Below are 26,256 nucleotides of genomic sequence, written 5' to 3'. Positions count from 1 at the left end.
CACATGTCTTTCTACTATTTTAGCACGAAGACGTGATGTCCATCTTTCAAAAGAACAAGAGAGCCGTCTTCCTACACACTGGTTGAAAAGCAAAGGGGCCCATACCACAATGGCAGATGCATTGTGGCGCCTTCGAGACTTGATGCTGAGAGATACTCTTAATATCCGTCAAGCATACAACATAGAAAATGTTTAATCTTCTTTTGATACCAACATATAAAATTTTCATGGAACAATAGCTGTTTTAGTTATTGGTGAGGGGGGAAACTGTTTTTATTGCATCTTACTGTACATTGCAAGATTGTTTTTTATATAAGGACACTTTTAATAAGCATATTTCACTTTTTGTTATATTATGTTGACTTTTCTTAAATATACAGACTTGTGCATATAGTTCTTTGACTTGGAAGATGATCTCGTACTTGGCTATAAATGCAAAACAAGGTTACATCCTTTTTCTTCACACTGAGATTCTGATGCCATCTTTTTTTTAAAGCAGCAAGTGTGTTTACAATTTAGCTAAGAAAAATGTGAAATTACTCCTAGTTTACATCTTAGCAGCAGTAGCATCCATGTGCTTGTGTGGTAGTGACTTCTGGCAGATACATCATGCGAGCTTAAAGCAGCCCTCCCCAGCCTGGTGCCCTCCAGATGGGGGAAGGTTGGCTTAAAGGCTTTTTAAAATGAGGCTACTGGGGTAGGGAATGGATGGAATCAGCTTGCTCAATCTAAGACCTTAAATGTTTGGTCATTAAGAGGGTCACAGAACTTGAGGTAAAAGAAAAAATAAGCAAGGCAGTATTCCGTTAGTCCAACTTCTGTTGGCACATACAAGTTCCAAGTGTGGTTTGTGTAAATGAGTCTGCCCTATGTGAGGAACTCTACAACCATGAAAGCTTGCATGTACTGCCAGTAGACATTGGCCTAATCAGAGAGTGCATTATCTACTTTAGTTCTCTAGAACGAGACTTGTCCTCATCACCACAGCAGCTTGTCTTAGGAAGATACTTGAGGAAGCATAAATACGAATGGGTGCAAATATTCCTTTCTACTTTGCAGTCTATCATGATTCAGTTTTTGACAGGATACATAATGCCTTTGAATTCTCAAATCAGTAACAGAGTGTTTTTTGGTTTTTTTTTAAATGGGGTTTTCAAAAGTGCCAAGGCCTATATTTAGGATTCTTTGACATTGCTCATTTTTTTCTTCAGTTTATAGTATTCTCTGTACTTTTTAAAGTTGCTACTACATATTTGCTGCAGATCTTAACTGTGATCTTGAAAGGTAAGTAACAGGGCATGCAGAAGGGGCACTTCTGTATTTAGCATCTTAACATGCTTAAATTAATAATTTGGCATTGACATTTGCATACTTTATTTTAAAAAATGATGCTCTGATTAAAGCATTGTAGTCCAGCTGTCAATTTTAACATGCATAAGCTGTATGGCAATACTTATAATCCCAACACAGGAAATAAGGTTTAGTGGTAGAAGGGAACTTGTGCCCTGATCCTGCATATATTTATTTAGAAAGTAAGGGCACAGTCCTGTGCATGTTTAGACACAAAGAAGTCCTACAACTCCCAGTATTCCCAAGCCAGCATGGCTGACTGGGGAATGCTGGGCATTGTAGGACTTTTTTCTGTCTAAACATGCATAGGATTGTGCCCCAAGTAAATTTTATATAACTTCTAAATAATTTGCTGGGGATCACAATGTTAAGGTCTCTAATGACAGCAGTTGCAGTTCACATAGCTCCTTCAGGCATGTAAAAAGCCATAAGCAAGGCCAATTGGACTTTTTGTTCATGTATTTTGAACAGGCCCCACCTTCTGAAGTTAATTGGCTAGTTCTCTGGTTTGTTGCCTAAGTACCAAGTAAGATTTCATAGTGTCATAGCCTTCCTCTGTTCAAGAGACGACTGGTGGTAACAAATGAAAAGTATGGGTTGAATCCAATGCTTGTCCTACTTAGATCTATTGAAATGAATGGGACTTAACTTGGTCATGACTCACTTAAGTCTCATTCATTTCAATGGGCAACTCTTAAGTAGGACTAACATTGGACTACACAATCCTATATTTGTAAAAAGCTGAGTACAATTTTAGAAAAACAGAAGCTTGGAACTGGGATAAATGTTGGAAAGGCTTATAAATACAATGCAGTTTAAAAAACAAATGTGGATTCAAAGAAATGATTTAGAAAATTTTGCACCAACCAAAAAGATAAAACTTGTATAAATATGAGTCAGGAAGCATTATGTTTTTAGAAGCCTGGCTTGATCACAAAATAATTTAATGAATTGTTGCCATGTTGGCTTCAGAGAAAAAGCAGTATACCTGCAAAACAACTTCTAGTGTTCAGAAGTTTAGTTTATCTGGTCAAAGATGTATTCCATTGCCTATTTTAAAACAAATCCAGAAAAAGTAATCCAGTTGATGATTCTGGATCTCTTTCAGTGATAAAATGTAAAATGATGGCAGCAAGTAGCTTGTGAAACATATACACCAAACATTTAAAGATTCAGCTGTTCAAATGGAGGTACTAATGTAAAAATACAACTTGATTAACATTACAGAGGGGAACTGTTTTGTATCCTTAACATTCTATAATCTGTGGTACACACATCCTTCGTTTATGGCCCTTTGCAATATCTAAAAACTTGGTAAGAGACATAGACATGCTGCTACCCCCAGGTCTGTGCATGTACCCAGGGTTGTTGTTTTTGATTGACTTTGCAGCAACTCCCAACACCAAACCAGCTTTAATGCTGGGAGCTGCTGAATTGAGTGCATGGGTGCTCTTCTGGATCGTGGCCAGTGTGTTTGAAATTACCTCCACTATTGCAGTTTACTACAAAGTCAAAAGAAGCAGGCAGCAAGTCCTAGTTCTTTAGTACTTAGAACCGCCACAGACTTTTACTAATACAATCACTTTTTTTTTACATATTACAAAAACTACACCAAAGAACCTGGAATTTATTTATTTTTATTTATTTTTTTAAAAAAATATTTCTTAAGAACAGGATGAGACACCCTTTGGATGCTTTGTAATTCAGAAGGATCAGCGTTGAATAATCTGCAGCACTTTCCCAAACACTTAAGCCGAAGGCAGCTTCACCACTCCTAATAGTCCAGGAATAAACAATTAGAACTGTAAATGAGGTCTTTTCTATGGCAGTGCAGAGCACTCCTCCTAGACGATTAGGCTGGCCCTAATTAATTTAATTTATTCCAAAATCATGTCTCTTTGTACTGGGGGCATTTCAATAACATGTAGGTTTTAAGTTTTGATGGCTACAATCCAGTATTGCACAACCAGCTGATGGAACTGTTTTCTAACTCTTCAGTTGTTGAACAGGAGAACAAACCATGTCTTATTTGTGGCCATTTGAACCCATTATTTGTTTTCCACAGCCATATACTGTATTAGAATAAAAGGACTTTGGATATTCAAATAAAAGTATGGGAAATGGCTGGCTTGAGTAAGTGGAAGAAGTACATCTATTACAGTAAACCAGTTTGAAAGCAACTAGCAGTTCATCTCATATTCCTTATTCCCCACTCTTTCCTTAAAGAGCAAATGTGTGTAATAATTCAAGTTGATGTTTATAACTTTTCACCATATATGATTTTGGACCTGGTTAATCCATGCCTCATTTTTACTTCTGGTTGTATACTCCAATGAGTAAAGTGATAACTAGTCAATGTGCATGTACTATCAGTTTGTCTTTCTGAGGCTTTTTTAATTTGAATAAAAATAGTTTGAAATTTGGATTAACCAGGTTTGATTGTTCCATTGAGATGTCTTATTTTCAGTTTCAGGTAGCTTCCCTGCAACCCTCAGCATGCTCTGTAAAGAAATCACAATGGGAAGTAAGCTGTACATGGTCTGTATGTATGGCCTCCCCACCCCCTTTCCTCCAGTGCAGCCATGACAAGAGCAGAAGCTTTTGCTTCCGTTTTTAACAGCAGTTTAGCATTATGTTCAAACCTGACAAACTGTCGTAAACATTAACTATGGCTTAGGAAAACAGGCCAGCTTCATAAGCTATGGTTTGAAGTTGGCTTGTTTCAAACAAACCATAGTTAAGATTAACCACAGTTTGTTGGGTTCACGCAAAACAAGCTGCTATTAATTTAAAAAATTGGAAACTTTTGCTTCAATCTACTCACGGCTGTATTGGAAGAGAGGGGGAATTCTGAGGCTTGCTCACACTTGTTCCTGTCACAATAAAAAATGATGGCCAGACTGGCCCACCATTTATAAGATAAAGCAACAGAATTCTTAAACCAAAACCATTACTTTTCTCACTCCTTTGGAGTAGCCTTAGCCCAGTGCTGGAAGATTTACAACATACCTAAAGTTGCAAATTCTAGTTGGTCTTCTTTGGAAAAACCACCCTTCTTGAGTTCACTAATCTTGAATTCTTACAAATATGACTTACGTGATACCTAACTGTAGCATACAAGAAGGTGCATGCTACATTCCCAAAATTCTTTTTACTGATTAGATAGTATAAACAAGGGATTATAAATGAATGAACACAAGAAAAGTTTCAGCATTTGTCTCATTCTGTGAGACCTTGGAAACATAGTTTTCCTCTTTGGCTGAATGACATGAATATGCTAGGATTTAGGGGTGAGTAGCTTCTAAATTATGTGTGTCTGTCTACCTAAAAATTAAAAGTCAAGTAATTTCTAATAAGTAAGAGTATAATACAATTTCATGCCTTTAAAGAATAAGACTAACAGATTAAGTACTTTCCGTTTGTCTTGAGATAGCACCTGTTTGGAACAATTGGAAGGACTGAAAGGGAAAAAAAATACTGCCTGATAATACATGGGAACATGGGAAACTACTTTATACCAAGTCATGTGTTCATCTAGCTCAGTATTGTCTGTCAAGCAGCAGCTCGCTAGGATTTCCGACCTATCTCGAAGATAGTGGGGACTGAATCTGGGACCTTTGGTGTGCAAAACATGTACCCTACTTCTGAGCTAAAGCCTCTCCTTTAACACAGTCAACTTGTAATGTCTGTATTAGACATATAAAAATATAACTGAATGAGCTGTTAAGACTTGGGTGGTAACAGTAAGTTTGTCACATTGTGGAAAGCAAAAGTGCAGTAGTATAAGAGCCTTTGAAATAGTTTGCTGACGTGAACGACAGAAGGATAGTGCTAATCTCCATGTACATTTTCCTCTTGGAATGGGAAATACTACTGCAAATCCCACCGTGGACCTAGAAACTATTCTAACCAGTGCCCTGCTGTTTGATATCTCAAGTCCCTTTTCTTTGGTAGACAACATGATCCACATTATAGCATATTTGGGCAGTTTTCTTCAAATAATTTTATTTGTTATACAGCCCCATATATGTCCATCTGCAATGAGGAGCGGCAGTCAATCAGAGCCTGAATCTGTATCTTATACATATGTCCCTGTTTGTTCTGTACCATTGTCGTGTGTATGAGTATGTATGAAAATTCTGACTTTAACTATAATAATCTTTACTGAGACAGTGGTTTTCCATTACGAGAATGAGCTGTAGGAAGCCTCAGGGTCACATGCTCACCACCTCCTCCTCCTCCGCCTTTTGCATTACATCCAAACCAGCCTAATGTCTTGGTGAAAGTATTCCCTTAAATTAATAGAAGCAGCACAACATGCTATATTTGTGTAAGAGTTTAGAAAAAACAATGATGAAATGTGTCAATCAAGAATCACTGCTTTTGAAACACAGTATAAATAACTAGCCTTCCTCTTTAGCTCCTGGGTAGCTTTGGTTACACCAAGACAGAGCAATAGCATTTTCTGCCTCTAAGCTAGGTAGTAAAAATATACATTCCATGGCAATAGATACAGTCAGTGCTCAATCTGAAGCATTTGGAAGCTCAGAATCATTTCATACAAACTATTCAGGATGAACTTCATCTTCCTCCCAAGTTCTGCTCATGCTGCCTCTCAGACCGCTTTCTACGGTAAACATCATCTGGAAAACATTTGTGATTATTTCTAAGGATATTTAAAGCTTCCTTTAAACACATCTGATATTTAAGAGCTGTCTAAGGAGAAGACCGCTTCTACCTATAAATGATTCAATTTTCAGGATCAACTAAATGGGCCTATTCATGCAGAAGCAAATCAGCTGTAGCACTGATCATATTTCTCAGAATATACTGTAGCAGTAGGTGAACAATTTATTGAAGCCAGGTTCTCTCTACCTCAAAGAAATTGATAGAGTCTGTCAAGTTTGCCATCCATTTCACAAATTGATTAGATCCTCCTTAACCTGAGGCCTATCACTTGCATTTGAGGCCATTTGGACTAGTTTCAGTCTCTCACCTGCTGATACAGAGGATATGTTTAGCTCCATGAAGACAAGCACCTGAGAGTTGTATCAACACTTATCAATACTGGTGAAGCCTAGGTGAGAAAAGCTTGACTCCCTTACTGGCTGGAGTTGATAATTTGTACACAGTTAACATGCTGCCACACAGCCTTAAAACTTTGATGGTTCATCTCTGCTCAAAAAAATACTTGAATGTGGATTCCTTAGGCAGCCACGACCCCATTTGTAACATACCCTACAGCTGGGGATGATCACTGAGCTTATACAGTCAGGGCCAGAAATATTGGAACAAGGATAACTGATTTGGCAGTTGGCCTCCGTACACCACCACATTGAAGTTGAAAGGAAACACACCCGGATGGGAGCAAAGTCAGGACTGCCAGCTGTAATTCAAGGGGTTTGAAAAAAGTGGGGCACTAACCATTCAGGAAGGACAGCCAGTGGCATACACACACACCCATCATTGGTGGCTCATAAGTAATGGAACAAACCAACATCATTTCAAACTTAAGGATCACCTTTAATACCTGGATGAAAATCCTTTGCAGTCAATGACTGCCTCAAGTCTGGAACCCATGGACATGACCAAATGCTGAGTTTCCTCCCTCGAGATGCTTTGCCAGGCCTTTACTGCAGCTGCCTTCAGCTGCTGCTTGTTTGTGGGTCTTCAGTCTTGCCTTCAGTAAGTGAAAAGCATGCTCTATTGGGTTGAGATCAGGTGACTGACTTGGCCATTGAAGAACATCCCACTTCTTTGCCTTGAGAAACTCTTAAGTAGCTTTTGCTGTATGTTTTGGATCATTATCCATCTGCAATATGAAGCGGCGTCCTATCAGTTTGGCAGCATTCAGCTGAATCTGAGCAGAAAGTATAGCCCTATACACTTCAGAATTCATCCTGCTGCTTTTATCAGCAGTCAGGTCATCAATAAACACCAGTGACCCGGTTCCACTGGCAGCCATACATGCCCATGCCAGAACACTGCCTCCACCATGTTTGACAGATGATGTGGTATGTTTTGGATCATGAGCTGTTCCTTTCCTTCTCCATACTTTTCTCATCATTCTGGTACAAGTTAATCCTGGTTTCATCAGTCCAAAGAATCGTATTCCAGAACTGGGCAGGGTGTTTTAGGTGTTTGCTGGCAAAGGCTAATCTGGCCTTTCGGTTCTTGAGCGTTACCAGTGGTTTGCACCTTATTGTAAAGCCTCTGTATTTACATTCATAAAGCCGTCTCTTGACTGTAGATGTTGACAATGACATGCCTACCTCCGCAAGAGCATTCTTGACCTGGCTAGATGTTGTGAAAGGATTCCTCTTCACCATAAGCGGAATTCTGCGGTCATCCACTTTAGTTGTCTTCCAGGCCTTTTGCTGTTGCTGAGCTTGCCAGTTAATTCCTTCTTTTTCAGGATGTTCCAAACTGTTGTATTGGCCACTCCCACTGTTTTTGCTATCTCTCTGATGGGTTTATTTTGTTTCCTCAGCCTAATGATGGCCTCCTTCACTCGCATGGACACCTCTTTGGACCTCATGTTGGGAGTTCCAGTGAACAGCTACCAAATGCAGATGTAACACTCAGAACCACCTCCAGGCCTTTTATCTGCTTGATTGGTCATGGGGTACCCAGGAAACAGGCCATGCCTGGCCATGCAGCTGCTTGTCAGCCATTCATTCCATTACTTATGAGCCACCAACGATGGGGGGGGGGGTGTATGCCACTGGCTGTACTTCCTGAATGGTTAGTGCCCCACTTTGTCAAACCCCTTGAATTACAGCTGAAAGTCCTGACTTCGCTCCCATCTGGGTGTGTTTCCTTTCAACTTCAATGTGGTGGTGTACGGAGGCCAACTGCCAAAACAGTTATCCTTGTTCCAATATTTCTGGCCCTGACTGTAGGTGTCCAGAAATGTTTACTACCTGCATGTCAGAAACTTCTAAGATGCCTGTCTAGATTACAAGTTGGGCGCTGCCCTGAAACTCCATTTTGTGAGCTTTGTCAATTATCTGTCTGAAGATCAGTAAGGGCAATTGTATCCTATTAGAGGGTTCTGAGGCCTTCGATACCAGTGAACCATAGATTTAAGATGGCTGTCTATTACCTGTTTAAGATCATATTAAGCTCTTTTTCTGCTTAATAACAGCTCAATATGAAGCAGCAGCAAGTCAAATCTTCATGCATAATTATTCAGGCAATTTTAGAAGCGGTAACAGGTTATGCAGTCTAGAAAACATCAGTAACTCTGGACTTTTAGCAAAGACCAAGTAAAAATATCTAAGAGAAAGTTACAAGATAATCCATCTGAAAACCTTCTGACAATACTTACAAAAAGTCTCTTTGCCAAGTTGGGCATTTATCATAAACCATTCCATAGCACCTCCAAGGATGAAGAAAAAAGGGAGAAATCTGTACACACCAAAGCACTGCTTTCCAGGCACCATGAGCAATAGTTTCCTTATTTTATGCTTGCCAAGCATTTTATAGAGAACTTTAGAATCCCCGCAAGGGAGTGGGGCTGATCCTAGAAAACATAAAATGGGTAAGATTTGCTGGCCAATGTGTATGAGGTGTAGCTAGTGAAACCAATTAGGTTTCATCACTATATCTTATACACATGACTGTTTTGTACAATAAAGGGTCAATACACAAATTGCAAATAGTCATGCAACCTGATCCTATGCATGTTTACTCATTAATGAATTTCACTTAATTGGGGATTATATACAAATTAGTGTACATAGGACTGCAGTGTTTTATTTTTATTCATTCCATCATTTTAACATCAATTTCTAAAAATTTGACTCATAAGTTTTGGGGAACTCAAGGTGCATGGTTACCCTGTATAACTGAGAGTAGATGTGATATGTAGTCAGTCTCTGCTCATCTCCTGTTTGGCAACCAATTACCTATGTGACACAACAGGAAAGCTTGGCTCAAGATGATCTCATCCTCTGCTTCCTATTATGGGGACCCACAACCCCCTGCAAAAGCAAAAACCCTATTTTCTAACAACAGTACATAAACGTGTTACTGGTAAGCATTTATTTAGTATTAACTGTGAGTTAGGTATGTATGAAATGCAAGGAATCCCAACAGCGATCAACTGAATGAGTGTAACATACTGACCTGCTTTGTGTGTTTCTGTGTCTGGGATGCAGTCTTATCAGGGACACTTCACCAAGTAAGCAATACAGGTACTAGTGCAATATAAAGTTCTGCAGTATTCAGCTTAAAAGCAGAATCTGCAGACACTTAAGATTAACAAGGAAGAGGACAGCTGAGAAAAAAGACATAAAAACAAACAGCAAGCTAAGCACCACATTTATGAGAATCACAATTACAAATTTGACAGAGGTTACATATAAATATTTAGCACAATTTGTTCAACTGAGCAATATTGACAAATGTTCTTTGGCTGGTAAATGCCATCTTTCTTTACAGCTTTGGGAATACTACATGAGGAGGGGCTGTAGCTCAATGGTAAGCACTTGCTTTGCATGCAGAAAGTTCTAGGTTCAATCTCCAGGTAGGGCTAGGAAAGAATGCTGCCTGAAACCCTGGCCAGTCAGTGCTGACAGTACTGGACTAGATGGGCCAATGGTGTGGGCCAGTGTAAGGCAGCTTCCTATATTCCTAAATGTTGCAATCCTACACTCACAGAACTTGGGATATAGATTTAAAAAGGTAAAGGTGTCCCCAACCAGTCGTGTCTGACTCTAGGGTGCGGTGCTCATCCCCGTTTCTAAGCCGAAGAGCCAGCGCTGTCCGAAGACGCTTCCGTGGTCATGTGGCCGGCATGACTGAACACCGAGGTGCATGGAACGCTGTTACCTTTCCTGCCAAGGCGGTACCTATTTATCTACTTGTAATTTCTTGCTTTCGAACTGCTAGGTTGGCAGAAGCTGGGACTGAAGACGGGAGCTCACTCGGGTCTCGAACTGCTGACCTGCCGACCTTCCAGTCTGCAGTTCAGCGTCTTAACCACTAAGCCACCACAGCCCATAATACCTAAAATTAGACAGGTATGAAATGTACTCTTCAATAGTTCACAGATGGAAGCAGGGACACAAACCAAGAAACAGAGCACACAAATACTCTATTGCCTTTGGCAGTGAAGTGGTATAGAAAATTTTAAAAGAAGTAACAATGGGTCATCCTCTGAAAAATGTTCAAAAATTCCAATAAGGGCAGATCTGAATAAGTCCAATTAAGTCTGAATCCCAATGGCTTGAAGTTCCACTTTTTCCTATATGGGATTACCCGTATATTAAGATTATACTCAGAAGCCCTGCTCCATCTGCTCACTCCATTTGAAATACCCTAGGATGGCCACACAGAGTAGGCCCTTTTCAGTTGTGGTACCAACACTTGGAACTTTCCCCAGAAGGATGTGTGTCTTGCTTCCTCCTTTTTGTCCTTTAGGCCAGGGTTGTGCAGACTAGGTTTGCAGGGATTTCATTTTTTGTTTTATTAGAGCCCTGAGATCTACTAGCCTGAGGCTGGTGCAAGGGACATACACTTAGAATTTAAGAATTTTGAAGTCAGGAATTTGTTCTGAGTACTACAGTGGAATGAAGCTCACATTCCTTCTGCACAAAAATCTACGCCCGGGTTACCCACCCATCCTGCTTTCTTTATTTCAACAGTATAATTCAGGGTGGTGGCAGCAGATAATCATTTTGTCATTATTATTAGATAATTGGGTGTCAGAAACCTTGTTGGTCTATTAATTACCCAGAGATCTATCAGTAGAGCCAGATCTACCTTCTGCCTACTCCTGCTCTAGGCAACTGGGTAAGGCTGTATTGTCCCAGCATGCTTTAGGGATTTATTATGGCTCCCGTGTGGATTTGTCTTATTTGCTGCTGCTTTGGTTCCTACTGACTGCTGCTAGTAATTAGTTTGTGCTGCTGTACCTCTTTACACCTTGTATTAAATTTAAACGGGTCTCTAGCCACTTTGTGGATTTATTTTTTTTTAATGGGAAGGCTGGGTGCACGTGCTTGAATAATAAATAAAATTGGCTCGAACATAATAGGTTCAGGAGCCTGAAGCTCCGCTTTATAAACCAGCTAGAGCATGGGTCCCCTTCATGGATCACTGCCTTGTCCCCTTCATGGATCACTGCCTTGTTGTGGCGAAGGGGCTTGCGTAACTCAGTGAAGCCATAAGCTATGCCGTGCAGGGCCACCCAAGACGGACAGGTCATGGCAGAGAGTTCTGACAAAATGTGGTCCACTGGAGAAGGAAATGGCAACCCACTCCAGTATTCTTGCCAAGAAAACCCCATGGAACGTATCACAAGGCTAAAAGAGATGACGCCGGAAGATGAGCCCCTCAGGTCGGAAGGTGTCCAATATACTACTGGGGAAGAGCAGAGGGTATTTCCAAGTAGCGCCAGAAAGAGTGAAGCGGCTGGGCCAAAGCCGAAAGGACACTCAGCTGTGGATGTGTCTGGTGGTGAAAAGAAAATCCAATGCTGTAAAGAACAATATTGTTTAGGAACCTGGAATGTCAGATCAATGGATCAAGGTAAGCTGGAGGTGGTCAAACATGAGATGGCAAGATTGAACATTGACATCTTGGGAATCAGTGAACAAAAAGGGAAAGGCATGGGCGAATTTAATTCAGGTGACCATCATATCTACTATTGTGGGCAAGAACCCCTTGGAAGAAATGGAGTAGCGCTCATAGTCAACAAAAGGGTGGGAAAAGCAGTACTGGGGTACAATCTCAAAAACGATAGAATGATCTCAGTACGAATCCAAGGCAAACCATTCAACATCACAGTAATTCAAGTCTATGCCCCAACCACTGATGCCGAAGAAGCTGAGGTTGATAGGTTCTATGAAGACCTACAACACCTTCTAGAACTAACACCAAAAAAAGATGTCCTCTTCATCATAGGGGATTGGAATGCTAAAGCAGGAAGTCAAGAAATCACCAGGATAACAGGCAGGCATGGCCTTGGTGTACAAAATGAAGCAGGACAAAAGCTAATAGAGTTTTGCCAAGAGAACACACTGATCATAGCAAACACTCTTTTCCAACAGCACAAGAGATGACTCTACACATGGACATCACCAGATGGTCAGTATCGAAATCAGATTGATTATGTCCTTTGCAGCCAAAGATGGAGACGCTCCATACAGTCAGTCAAAACAAGACCTGGAGCTGACTGTGGCTCAGATCATGAGCTGCTTCTTGCAAAATTTCGGCTTAAATTGAAGAACATAGGGAAAACCACTAAACCATTCAGGTATGACCTAAATCATATCCCTGATGAATATACAGTGGAGGTGAGAAATAGATTTCAGGGATTAGACCTGATAGACAGAGTGCCTGAGGAACTATGGACGGAGGTCCGTAACATTGTTCAGGAGGCAGCAACTCAATCCATCCCAAAGAAAAAGAAATGCAAGAAAGCAATGTGGCTGTCTGATGAGGCTTTAGAAGTAGCTGAGGAAAGAAGGCAAGCGAAAAGCAAGGGAGAAAGGGGAAGATATATCCAACTGAATGCAGAGTTCCAGAGAATCGCAAGGAGAGACAAGAAGGCCTTCTTAAATGAACAATGCAAAGAAATTGAGGAAAACAACAGAATGGGAAAGACTAGAGATCTCTTCAAGAAAATCGGAGATCTCAAGGGAATGTTTTGTGCAAAGACGGGCATGATAAAAGACAAAGAAGGCAGGGACCTAACAGAAGCAGATGAGATTAAGAGGAGGTGGCAAGAATACACAGAAGAACTATACAGGAAAGATCTGAATGTCCCTGATAGCCATGATAGTGCGGTCACTGAACTTGAGCCGGACATCCTAGAGAGTGAAGTCAAGTGGGCCTTAGGAAGCATTAGTAACAACAAAGCTAGCAAAGATGACAGTCCTTCAGCTGAGCTATTTAAAATCCTAAAAGATGATGCTGTTAAAGTGCTGCATTCAATATGCCAACAAATTTGGCACACTCAACAATGGCCACAAGGCCATTGTTTACATTGGTCAGTTTACATTCCAATTCCAAAGAAGGGCAACGCCAAAGAGTGTTCAAACTACTGCACAATTGCGCTCATTTCACATGCCAGCAAGGTGATGCTCAAAATCCTACAAGCTAGGCTTCAGCAGTATGCAAACCGAGAACTACCGGAAGTACAAGCGGGGTTTCGAAGAGACAGAGGAACTAGAGATCAAATCGCCAACATTCGCTGGATCATGGCGAAAGCAAGAGAATTCCAGAAAAAAGTCTATTTCTGCTTCATTGACTACGCTAAAGCTTTTGATTGTGTGGATCACAACAAACTGTGGCAAATTCTTAAAGTGATGGGAGTACCAGACCACCTTACTTGTCTCCTGAGAAACCTGTACGAGGGTCAAGAAGCAACAGTAAGAACCAGACATGGAACAACAGAGTGGCTCAAAATTGGGAAAGGAGTACGACAAGGCTGCATATTGTCGCCCTGCTTATTTAACTTATATGCAGAGTACATCATGAGAAATGCCGGGTTGGATGAATCAGAGGTCGGAATTAAGATTGCTGGGAGAATGATCAACAACCTCCGATATGCAGACGATACCACCCTAATGGCAGAAAGCGAAGAGGATCTAAAGAGCCTCTTGTTGAGGGTGAAAGAGGAGAGTGCCAAAGCTGGTTTGAAACTCAACATTACAAAAATGAAGATCATGGCATCTGGCCCCATCACTTCCTGGCATATAGAAGGGGAAGAAATGGAAGCAGTGACAGATTTTACTTTCTTGGGCTCCAAGATCACCGCAGACGGTGACTGTAGCCATGAAACTAAAAGACGCTTGCTCCTTGGGAGGAAAGCTATGGCAAACCTAGGCAGCATAGTAAGAAGCAGAGACATCACCTTGCCGACAAAGGTCCGAATAATCAAAGCTATGGTTTTCCCAGTAGTAATGTATGGCTGTGAGAGCTGGACTATAAGGAAGGCTGAGCGCCGAAGAATTGATGCTTTCGAACTGTGGTGCTGGAGAAGACTCTTACGAGTCCCCTGCACTGCAAGAAGGTCAAATCAGTCCACCCTAAAGGAAATCAACCCTGAGTGCTCATTGGAAGGGCAGATACTGAAGCTGAAGCTCAAATATCTTGGCCACCTAATGCGAAGAGAAAACTCCCTGGAAAAGACCCTGATGCTGGGAAAGACCGAAGGCAAAAGGAGAAGGGGACGGCAGAGGATGAGATGGCTAGATAGCATCACCGATGCAATGAATATGAACTTGAGCACGCTCCGGGAGAGAGCGCAGGACAGGAAGGCCTGGCGTGCTATGGTCCGTGTGGTCACGACGAGTCGGACACGACTGAACGACTGAACAACAACAGAGCACGGGTGGGGAACCGACGGCCCTGCGGATGCTCTTGGCCCGCATCTCCCGCCACCCCTGACCATTGCCCATGCTAGCTGAGGCTGATGGAAGCGGAGTCCAACGACACCTGAAGGGCCACAGCTTCCCCGCCCCTGAGCTAGAGGCTCCCAAGTCCAAATTGCCCCTCGTTTTCAGCCCCAAAGGGGCCGCCGTCTCCGTCCGCCGCAGCAAAAACGAGGACGGGCCCTGCGCAGCCTGCTCGAAGGCTAACAAGGCCGGAGGGCGCGCCGCGCACTCTTGGAGGCGGCTCCCCCCTCGCGGCACTGGCGCGCCGAGGCCACAGCGGCAGCCCGCCCGCTCGCCCGCTTTCACGCTGCCCATTCGAATACAGCCAGCCAGGGAGGCCGGCTGGGAGGCCCTCTCGGACGGGCCCTTTGCCCCCTCACCTCGGCGGCGACCCCAGCGGGAGGTAACCTGAACCGAGCAAGCAGCGGCGGAAGAAGCCGTCACCCCGCCTGATTTAAACGCGTTAGGCGAATGGCCGACTCCGGTTGGTTCTTCCTGCGTTGAGGGGCGTGGCCCAGGCTCAGGGTGGCCGGTGTTTGTGGAAAGGGGCGCGGGATTCTTCCGCGGTGCTTCTTTATCAGGCTCGCAGCGTTTCTGCGGCCGGTGACGGCGCTTCTAGAGCTCACGGGAGAAGGTTCGCAGCCCGCTGCCCCACGGAGTTCAATGGGAGGGCCTCCCAAGTATGGTGCATAGGAATGCAAGCTAACAGTGCAATCTAAGGCATGTCTACTCAGAAGTAAGACCCAATTCAGTGGTTGAATTGAATTCAGTGGTTATTACTCCCAGGTAAATGTGCATAGGATTGCAGCCTATAGTGCATAGGATAGTTTCGAAGTCTGCAACTGCCGCCACCCGACCCCACCCCACCCCACCCGTTGCTGTCTGCCCACATTAAGCATCCTGGAATAAAGAAATCCGTGTCTCTCTTAAGAAAAAAGTCTAGCGTTGTAGACATTGGGTCTATCTGTTACCAACCGATTAAGCTTGAACTCGGAGAGAAACTGTAGAAGAAAAGAGGAACAGGCCAGCCCAGAAGAATAGATGCAGTGCAAACCTGCGTCCAATTGGTGCCAAAATAAGTCCATTTGGACAACTGAATGAAGCACCGCTGTCATGCTTGTTTCTTCCTCCCTCCCAATCCCTGTCCTTGTGTCTCCTGTCTTTTTCGATTGTAAACCTCAGGGTTGGGGCTGTCTAATAACGCTCTGAATAAGTACATAAATTACTGTTCGTTACCCAGATAATTCAAATGAAGTTACTGAGTGGGCTAGTCCTTGAAATCAACGCATTCCGATGACCGCTCAGTATCATTCTTTAGTGCGCCCCCTTAATTACCCTGGGCTTTAACTGGCCAACTTTACCATTCTCCAGTGTGTAACCGACAGCTGCTCTTTAAAGCCCACTGAATATGTAGCCAGCCTATACAAACTTTACTAACCGCTGCATTTAGTGCCCTCGTGGAGGCATTGGCTATGGAAAATGCACTGCATGTTGCTAATCATTGCGCGGCGCAATCCTATGCGTGTTTACTGAGATGTCAGTTCAATGGGGCTTCCTTCCCGGCAAGTGTCCATAGGATTCTGCGTCCATTCTTAGGAATAAACCCTGTCGAACCCAGTGGAACTCACTTCCGAGTAAATATGCATAGCTTGGAGTTTGCCATTCTTTTTACTCGTTCCTCCTATTTGTCAATTTCACTGAGTGGTCCTATGAGCGAACAAGCGTCCTTTCTTCCACTAAAAGCTTTTTCCTGAGACAGACGAAAACAACCGCCCGTCCTAGAAGAGGACAAGCAGCCGCCAAGTAGAGCGTCGCTCCCACCGCGGCGGTATAAACTGGTGGACAAAACCATCGGGATTGCAAGCTTCGAGTGCACAATACCGCCGCAGTAAACATTTAAATGCCCTCCAGCGAGGCGGACGAAAGGGCTCCTGGGAGTGGTAGTTCTTGTCTCGCCGAATAGTCGGATGTAGCCCATCAGGTAAACGTCTCGATAAAACTCCAAATCCCGGGCCGCCACGCGGCGCCCGCGACGGCACGTGGGCTCGGAGACCCGCCGCCTCCTTGAAGAGGGTCCCTAGGGTCAGCTGGGGCACTAGGGATTGGTTGGCTTGGCCGCGCTGTCATTGGCTGGCGGCTCGTGCGCGGAGCTGGCGGCTGGGGAAGTCAGCGCGCGTTCGGTGTCTGGAGGGGAGAGCGGCGGGAGGAGCCGGCGCTGCTGCTGCTGCTGCGGAGGGGGTCTCGCAGGAGATGGTCCTGTGAACCTGGCCTAGGGAGAGACGCCCGCCGCCTCGTGAGGCCATGGCGGTCGTCGGCCTCAAGGCTGCGGGCAGCGGCATGTGGAAGGGCGGCGGGGCAGCCGGCCTCCAGCTGGTGGCCGCGCTTTCCAGTCACGGCTGCTGCTCCAAAGGCAGCGACCTTGGAGACGGGCGCGTGGGCTGCGGCCAGCAAAGGGCTCGCCGGCACCGGTCTGCGGGGCGTCCCCAGTCAGCGCCGCCTTCTCTCAGCGGCCGAGGCAAGGGAGCTGCGGACTCCAGCCATGCAGCAGCAGCGGCACCGGCCGCTGCTCCCCTGGGCACCCACCAGCCGAGCCCCGTCGAAGGGATTGACACGAAGTCCTACCTCTGGGCCAGATACCACGAGATGAAAAAGCTGGTTTACGGTAAAAACAAAAGCCCCCCCCCCCCCCCGCGCAAAATTGCCTGGGGAAGTGGGGTTCTTCGGCCCTGTGTCTGGTGCATTTGTTGGCACCAGAATCTGATGGCCGTGAGTTAAAATTCTTGCTCCACCTGCCCTCCCTCAAATCTGGGTCCTGTTCAAGTCATGGCCCGGGTTGGTCCATTGAGGGCGGGGGGCATCAAATTAAGCCATCCACATCAGGCTGGCGTAGCGAAGACACGCGCAGTACCTGCTGTCAGTTCAGGAGGGCGGCGTGTGGCCTCCCATCTAGTCTTGATCAGATATTCTAATGTTCCCGTGCAGAACAAACGGGATTTAATCATTCCACAGTCCTCGGAGGTTGCAACGGATGGCGAAATCCTAGCCGTGCCTACTTGGAAGTAAGGCCCGTTGAGTTCAATGAGAAGCCCCGCTAAGTGCGTTTAGGATCCAAGGCTGAGGGTCTTGAATCCCCTTGGATATCATACATCTGGTGCACTGTAGTCCTGAAGTGAAATTTTCTATGGATGAGATTGTAAAGTTCCCATTGTAACCTAGGTGATGTGTGGTTAATATGTGCACTCAAAATGAGCTGGTACTTTTAGTGAGAAAATGTCCACTTTGCAAAGCCATAATTATCACCAATTAGATGGCCTTGGCCAAGTATGTTGAAAGTAATGTACTGGAAAGTAGCAAAGACAAGGTTAAGATAACAGACTTTGTAGAATGGATTCCCTGAATTGAAAACCCAATGATCAGGGTGTTACATTTTCTACTATGCTTCAATGGAAAATCCTCCGCCCTTAAAATACACTATTTCATAAAAAATTGATAACATAATGAATAGGTATAACAGTTAAGCAGTTTTAAACCTGTAATTAACTTTCTCAGATGACTGTCCCTAAGAAGCATATTTATATTATATAATTGCTAGAATTAGTACGTTATCAGTTTTTTTGTAAACAGTGCATATGCTATTGAGTTGTCATTACTCAAAATATTTACAAATCTTGTAAATATAAGTATATCAATATAAAAATCATTTCCAAGAAAGGGTTAAACTTATTTGAATATATAATTTATACCACATTCAGGCTACAATCCTATATCAACTTACGTGGGAGTAAGCCCCATTGTACTCAAGTCAATAGGACTTCCTTCTGCACAGACATTTATAAGATTGTGCTCTAAGTGTGCGTTTCTGGGTTTTTTTTTACCTAATGGAACTTCTGACTACTAGAAAAACATCTTAAGCTAGAGGCCACTGAAAGATTTTCCAACCCAAATTATGCTGGAAACCCCCCAAAACTGCTAAACCCCAAATATAAAGAAGATCTTGCAACCCTGTCAGATTCGTCATCCTACTTCAGTGTTCTTAAGTTCTGTTTTGTGTTTGTGGAGTATGCTGATATTTGAAAAAAAACCTTTTGAAAAGGTAATAAACCTGCTGATTCTATGATGTATGTTTTGCTTTTTCCGGTATTAAATTCATCACTGCCTCTTTAATTAGGTGTATTCCAGAACTGTGTATGTTGGCATCTAAGTACATCATAGGGGTACCGAAATAGACACTATATCTGGCCATGCAGTTCTGGAGAAACAGTGAAAGGGAGCATAGAGCAGGGATACAAACCCTCGGCCCCAGGGATCCATCTAGCCCTTCAGGGTTCCCCATATGGCCATGCCCCCTTCCCTTGGCCCCAGTCCCTTCCCCCAATACCAGTCGTTTGGGGTTTCTTGGCTTTTGTGTAGTTCTGCATTCTAGAAAACTGAAATGCCTCTCCTAAGGCTTCACTACTGGCCGTAAGAGCTTTAAGCTAAAATATGCTGGTATTTTGGCCCTGTCCCCTTTGTCTCTGGCCACCTCCACCACTGGATTGCAGCCCCTGAGAATTTCTTCGACATGGAGTTTGGCCCTCGGGCTGAAAAAGGTTCTGCACCCGCAGCATAGAGACAGAGCCTAGTGCTATAGTAGAAAATCTTGTTAAGCCTGCTGGAGAAGCACCAAACGGCCTTGGTGTTTTTGGAAGCACAGTGGTGCTGATGACTCACCTCTACTTTTTCTTTTTCAGCTAATCCAGGGCAAGCAGCGGATTCCTTGAACTTGGTGTCTAGAGCAGGTGTGGGCAATATGGTGCCCTCCAGGTGTTTTGGACTACTATTTCCATAAACCCAGCCAGCATGGCCAATGGTTGGGGATTATGGGAGTTGTAGTCTAAAATATCTGAAGGGCACCAGGTTGCTTACCCCTGATCTAGAATTAGTGATGAGCTGGATTAGGGCAAAAGAAGCTGAAACTTAGTGTTGCTTATAGGTATTCTGACTTCTAATGGGAAGCTCAGGATATGTTCCCTCTTCTGAATGAGGTCGCACATCTCCTAATGGGACAGGTTATGCAGCTTGGGGATGGGGTGCAACTGGCAGCTGTATCCTTGAGTGCTTTTTTACCAGCTTTGGCTGGTTTCCAATTTGCAGGACCTTTAGGAAATGGTTTCTTGATAACTGTTATGCATGCTTTATAGCTTCTAGATTGGATTTCTGAAGCATACTTTTTGTCAGGTTGCCCTTGAAGAGCTTTTGAAAACTTCCATTGAGCTGTGCTCAGAATGCTGTCGCCAGATTATTGACTAGTGTCAGTTGCAGGGAGCATGTATTTTGAATCATCTCTCCTGGCTCCCAGTTGATTCTGGTTCAGTTCAAAGCATTGGCATCAATCCTTAAAGCTATAAGTGGAATCCTTAAGAACTGCAGACAAGAACTCCTTGTGTGCACAGGTCTTCAGATGAGACTTTGCTCCAAGTTCTTCTGCCTTTGAAAGTAAGACAGATTGTTGTAAGGAATAAGGCCTTCTAGGTTGCAGTACCCTCCTTGTGAAATTTTCTCTTTATAGTGGCATCAGAATAGCAACCCACCTTGCTTTTTAACAATAGAAAAGTTCCATCAGTTGCCTTTATCCCCATCTTTAAGTCCAAGATGAAGGATCAGTGGCCAGAGCTGTGCAAATAATAACAACATAACATAATAAGCTCCTTGGACTGAAGCCGGTACTTTGATTATGGTCAAATGTGTCACTTAAGGACCGAAGGAAGGAAGTGGTTAAGGATCAGGCATAGAGTCCTCACCCATCAGCATTTATTGAGAAGGGGAAGGCCCCACTTGTGCATTCTTTGTAGTGTTCGCCTCACTGTTAAAGAAGTCTTGCTGGAGAGTCTGTGATCCTCAAGTGCGCAATGGGCCTTTCTGTATACCCCAACTCCCTGCTCTAAGTTTAGCCTCAATTTTGGGTGATAAAAGTTTTATTCAAGATACTGAGCTCTATTGGCTGTCTATCAGCTTCTTAGGTCTGTTTGAATTATTGGGACCAAATCATTGACAAAAGAATTCTCCTGTACTTGCAGTAAGACTAGTGTGTGGCGTAATATGGTCTAGCTGCTGCTATGCCATATATGCCTACCATACTTCCTAGGCTAAAAAAGCCCACCTGCTTGCTCTCTTCTTGGCTTTAGAAGAGTGCGCAAGACTTACTTTAAAAAGAAAAAAAGCACCCTTGAGGTATGTGTTGAATGTGTTGCTACTGTTTTTCTTGCTATTGATGTTAGAGTGGTTTTATCAGACTTCTTTTTTTTTAAATTAATATTGTGATTGTGTTGTCTTGGGTGTCCCAGGGTTCCAATAGGACTAAAAGGTGGGTCATACATTTAATAAATAATATCAAACTAGAATTCAGTAGATAACCAGTATGTTTTTGTCTGTTTGTCCCTGAGAGTCTGTACATGACTTATGAACAAGATTACTTATTGGCAGACCTTAAGTAAATATTAGGAACATGTCTTGATGGTAAGCTTTCAGTTTATAAATGGAAATATTTGCACTAAAAGACACGTGACTTTATGCATTGCTCAAGTTATTTGATAGGAAAGAGAAAAAACACCATGTGACAAAATCAAAAGTCTTCTGTTGCTGTAAATCACAGTGTAAATTAGGCTGCAATCCTAAACACACTTACTATGGAGGAAGCCCCATTGGGCACAATGAGGATTATGTCTGTATGAACATGCTCAAGATTGTAGTGTTAGTCTTTCACCTTTCATCCTTCAGATACCAGAAGATGCTGCTTTTCTTGTAGCAAAATAACACAATTACCCTTCAGGAATACTATGTAACTTACTGTTGCTAATGGCCTACATAGGCTAGAACCCTGGAAATACAGGCTGCTAATAAACAAAATCTATAGTTAACTGGCAGACTTTCATCAATCTGTTTCACAATAGAAATATGGAAAATAATCTGTGACTGATTCATGTATCGCAACAATGTGCTAATACAGAAGTACCTTTATAAATAAACAGATTTTTAAAATTGCTATGCCTTTGGATATGATCAAAATTACTTTTATAATATTTAACACCTCATTCTAAACCTTCCAGCTATATCCTGATTCTTGTGACCATTCATTGCAGTTCACAACTGACAATTAATTTTGTTCAGTGCAAAAACGTCAGGCATTCAGGAATTGTTATAAACCTGATTTGGTTTATGTTTGCTGTGACTTTTGTTATCTGTTGTTATATCCTGAGTGTTGATGCTTTTAGGGGGCAATCCTATACATGTTTAGACAGAAAAAAGCTCTACAATTCCCAGCATTCCCCAGCCAGCATACTGGGAGTTGTAGGACTTTTTTCTGACTAAATATGCATAGGATTATACCTTTAATGTATGCTCCCTCAGTTCATTACAGAGAAAAACAAACTTTTAGTTCTAAAAAAGCCTGTATAAAGTACCGTGTAACTTAAGGATTGACTACAAATATGTAACAATCGACATCTTGGGAATCAGCAAACTAAAATGGACAAGCATGGGCGAATTTAATTCAGGTGACCATCATATCTACTACTGTGGGCAAGAATCCCTTAGAAGAAATGGAGTAGCACTCATAGTCAATAAAAGGATGGGGAAAGCAGTACTGGGGTACAATCTCAAAAACGATAGAATGATCTCAGTACGAATCCAAGGCAAACCATTCAACATCACAGTAATTCAAGTCTATGCCCCAACCAGTGAGGCCAAAGAAGCTGAGGTTGATCGGTTCTATGAAGACCTACAACACCTTCTAGAACTAACACCAAAAAAAGATGTCCTTTTCATCATAGGGGATTGGAATGCTAAAGTAGGAAGTCAAGAAATCACCGGGATAACAGGCAAGCATGGCCTTGGTGTACAAAATGAAGCAGGACAAAGGCTAATAGAGTTTTGCCAGGAGAACACGCTGATCATAGCAAACACTCTTTTCCAACAGCACAAGAGGTGACTCTACACATCGACATCACCAGATGGTCAATATCGAAATCAGATTGATTACTTTGCAGCCAAAGATGGAGAAGCTCTATACAGTCAGTCAAAACAAGACCTGGAGCTGACGGTGGCTCAGATCATGAGCTTCTTATTGCAAAATTTCGGCTGAAATTGAAGAACGTAGGGAAAACCACTAAACCATTCAGGTATGACCTAAATCATATCCCTTATGAATATACAGTGGAGGTGTGGAATAGATTTAAGGGATTAGACCTGATAGACAGAGTGCCTGAGGAACTATGGACGGAGGTCCGTAACATTGTTCAGGAGGCAGCAACTCAATCCATCCCAAAGAAAAAGAAATGCAAGAAAGCCAAGTGGCTGTCTGAGGAGGCTTTACAAGTAGCTGAGGAAAGAAGGGAAGCGAAAAGCAAGGGAGAAAGGGGAAGATATATCCAACTGAATGCAGAGTTCCAGAGAATAGCAAGGAGAGACAAGAAGGCCTTCTTAAATGAACAATGCAAAGAAATCAAGGAAAACAACAGAATGGGAAAGACTAGAAATCTCTTCAAGAAAATCGGAGATCTCAAGGGAATGTTTTGTGCAAAGATGGGCATGATAAAGGACAAAGAAGGCGGGGACCTAACAGAAGCAGATGAGATCAAGAAGAGGTGGAAAGAATACACAGAAGAACTATACAGGAAAGATCTGAATGTCCCTGATAGCCATGATAGTGCTGTCACTGAACTTGAGCCGGACATCCTCGAGAGTGAAGTCAAGTGGGCCTTAGGAAGCATTACTAACAACAAAGCTAGCGGACCTGACAATATTCCAGCTGAGCTATTTAAGATCCCAAAAGATGATGCTGTTAAAGTGCTGCACTCAATATGCCAACACATTTGGAACACTCAACAGTGGCCACAAGACTGGAAAAGGTCAGTTTACATTCCAATCCCAAAGAAGGGCAATGCCAAAGAGTGTTCAAACTACCGCACAATTGCACTCATTTCACATGCCAGCAAGGTGATGCTCAAAATCCTACAAGCTAGACTTCAGCAGTATGAGAACCAAGAACTACCGGAAGTACAAGCTGGGTTTTGAAGAGGCAGAGGAACTAGAGATCAAATCGCCAACATTCACTGGATCATGGAGAAAGCAAGAGAATTCCAGAAAAATGTCTATTTCTGCTTCACTGACTATGCGAAAGCCTTTGATTGTGTGGATCACAACAAACTGTGGCAAATTCTTAAAGAGATGGGAGTACCAGACCACCTTACCTGTCTCCTGAGAAACCTATACGAGGGTCAAGAAGCAACAGTAAGAACCAGACATGGAACAACTGATTGGTTCAAAATTGGGAAAGGAGTACGACAAGGCTGCATATTGTCGCCCTGCTTATTTAACTTATATGCAGAGTACATCATGAGAAATGCCGGGTTGGATGAATGACAGGTCGGAATTAAGATTGCCGGGAGAATGATCAACAACCTCCGATATGCAGACGACACCACCCTAATGGCAGAAAGCGAAGAGGATCTCAAGAGCCTCTGGTTGAGGGTGAAAGTGGAGAGTGCAAAAGCTGGTCTGAACCTCAACATTAAAAAAAATGAAGATCATGGCATCTGGTCCCATCACTTCCTGGCATATAGAAGGGGAAGAAATGGAAGCAGTGACAGATTTTATTTTCTTTGGCTCCAAGATCACCGCAGATGGTGACTATAGCCATAAAATTAAAAGACGCTTGCTCCTTGGGAGGAAAGCTATGGCAAATCTAGACAGCATAGTAAGAAGCAGAGACATCACCTTGCCGACAAAGGTCTGTATAATCAAAGCTATGGTTTCCCCAGTAGTAACGTATGGCTGTGAGTGCAGGACTATAAGGAAGGCTGAGTGCTGAAGAATCGATGCCTTCGAACTGTGGTGCTGGAGAAGACTCTTACGAGTCCCCTGGACTGCAAGGAGGTCAAATCAGTCAATCCTAAAGGAAATCAACCCTGAGTGCTCCTTGGAAGGACAGATGCTGAAGCTGAAGCTCAAGTATTTTGGCAACCTAATGCGAAGAGGGAAGTCACCGGAGAAGACCCTGATACTGGGAAAGACTGAAGGCAAAAGGAGAAGGGGACGGCAGAGGATTAGATGGCTAGATAGCATCACCAATGCAATGAATACGAACTTGAGCACACTCCGGGAGAGAGTGGAGGACAGGAAGGCCTGGTGTGCTATGGTCCATGGTGTCACGAAGAGTCGGACACGACTTAACGACTGAACAACAACAACATGTAACAATGTGTTCTGGGGCTTAGTTGTCTGGTATTTCCATTTCAGTGCTAATGGTATCAACCTCTTCTGAAGCTAATTGGCTCTACTTTGAGAGATGATTTTCTTATTAGATACCTGCGCTCTTGGGGGATGAAGTAGTGTTACTAAAAAAAAGTTTTTTCAGAGCAAAGGGACTCTGGGAAAGTGAAGCTGCTGCAGTATGATAAATCCAGAAGTTCTTTGTGCCACGAAACATAACTTCCTTCTGTAGCCAGTGTTGCCTAGGACTAGTTGCTTTTACAGCATTTTGTAAGTAAATGCTTCATGTAACGTGCTTTGAAGAAATAGCTAACTGCCATCAGATAATATATAGGTCTTTTTCTGGGCATGGCCTTGCTTACTGTTAGCTTCAGTGGAAACTGAAGCTGTTCTTTAAGTATTCAGCATCTTGAACAATTCTATCCTCCTAACTTTGTAAATGCAACACATTATCCATCCATCCTGTCTAGAATGGAAATGGACACATGGTTTGGATGGTGGGGTGAGGGGGAGGGCACTTGAAGAATAATAAAGGGTTGAGAGGGTCTTTTGGCTCTATTTGTTGTTTAAACAACATTTAACCTTACACATGTAAAATCTGAAATCACCCGAAGGTTGTTTACATGTTGCGTACATGTTTGAGGCTCCTGCAAATCAAGTTTTTCCTCCTTTTAGATTCAGGCAGATATTCCACATTTGATTCTGGAAAAATGAGACTACAGAAAGAGTAAATGTGATGGCTTCCACTAAAGCTAAACTAATATGTAGTTCAATTGTCAATATGTTGTCAAAGTTCAACATTTTCATTATGAAGAGATTTTGTAGTTCTTTCCTTTAAAAAAAATCCCTGTCATTATTACGTAAAATATATCCATCCAGTCTTAGAATATTGCAATATATATTCCGATATGAGATAAAAGGAGCCTGTTCCTCAGACAATTCAACAAACAATCTCACTGGTCTTCCAACAAAACTCCCTTGGGTTGTCATTTCATGCCATAGAGAATAAAGCAGATTTTTAGGGTTGTGTTGTTAAGACAATCCTTGCAGCCACAAAAGATTTTGTAGCTATAGCTTAATAGAACTATACGCACAGTCTTCATATCAAAAGTTCAAGGTCTATGTTAACACATCATACCTGAGTCTAATTCCCATCATCTAATAAATAGCTTCAACCATTTGAGCCCAGTATGCTCGTACTGAAGGGCATCTCCATCAAATGTGGTGCCTATTGAGCATTATGCTTCCAATACCTAAGGGCGCAAACTTA

General features: G+C 42.9%; 3 protein-coding genes across 10 annotated transcripts in view; 2 read left to right on the top strand and 1 right to left on the bottom strand.

Moving 5' to 3' along the window:
• The window catches only part of PBRM1 (polybromo 1), a 76,662-nt gene extending 72,878 nt beyond the window's left edge, over positions 1–3,784 (top strand). For 2 of the 4 annotated variants that reach the window (XM_084839749.1, XM_084839748.1), the window contains exon 31: positions 24–3,784. In XM_084839749.1, coding sequence (XP_084695875.1) covers positions 24–196 — 173 coding nt within the window. In that variant the 3' untranslated portion in view covers positions 197–3,784. The remainder of the gene's footprint in view (positions 1–23) is intronic. The other 2 variants (XR_014788502.1, XR_014788501.1) reach the window with 2 other exon arrangements.
• On the bottom strand, positions 3,182–9,569 carry UQCC5 (ubiquinol-cytochrome c reductase complex assembly factor 5). The gene is made up of 3 exons (XM_084839777.1): positions 9,481–9,569; positions 8,681–8,875; positions 3,182–5,993 (listed from the first exon to the last, which is right to left on the bottom strand). Exons 2-3 carry the CDS (start codon positions 8,829–8,831, stop codon positions 5,932–5,934), a joined length of 213 nt encoding a protein of 70 aa, XP_084695903.1. The 5' UTR covers positions 8,832–8,875; positions 9,481–9,569; the 3' UTR covers positions 3,182–5,931.
• A 7,358-nt stretch (positions 9,570–16,927) lies between these two features.
• Positions 16,928–26,256, top strand: part of NT5DC2 (5'-nucleotidase domain containing 2) — a 53,617-nt gene continuing 44,288 nt past the window's right edge. For all 5 annotated transcript variants that reach the window (XR_014788495.1, XR_014788494.1, XM_084839741.1 and 2 more), the window contains exon 1: positions 16,928–17,400. Coding sequence is in view for 3 of the 5 variants with exons in the window: in XM_084839741.1 (XP_084695867.1) it covers positions 17,040–17,400 (361 nt within the window). In the remaining 2 variants the exon portion in view is untranslated. The remainder of the gene's footprint in view (positions 17,401–26,256) is intronic.

This window comes from Heloderma suspectum, chromosome 2, assembly GCF_057233095.1.
Source record: "Heloderma suspectum isolate Gila_16-S chromosome 2, 16-S_ref, whole genome shotgun sequence".
In the NCBI taxonomy this organism is placed as follows: domain Eukaryota; kingdom Metazoa; phylum Chordata; class Lepidosauria; order Squamata; family Helodermatidae; genus Heloderma; species Heloderma suspectum.
Note: the sequence above shows the minus strand (reverse complement) of the source record. Positions and strands in the feature narration are given on the sequence as shown.

What these genes read in the sequence shown, in the direction of transcription:
- UQCC5 (XM_084839777.1), bottom strand. Translation starts at nt 8,831, where the DNA reads ATGCTTGGCAAGCATAAAATAAGGAAACTATTGCTCATGGTGCCTGGA. An exon ending in ACTTGGCAAAGAGACTTTTT is followed by an intron (nt 5,994 to 8,680) that starts GTAAGTATTGTC and finishes AATGTTTTCCAG; the next exon opens with ATGATGTTTACCGTAGAAAG.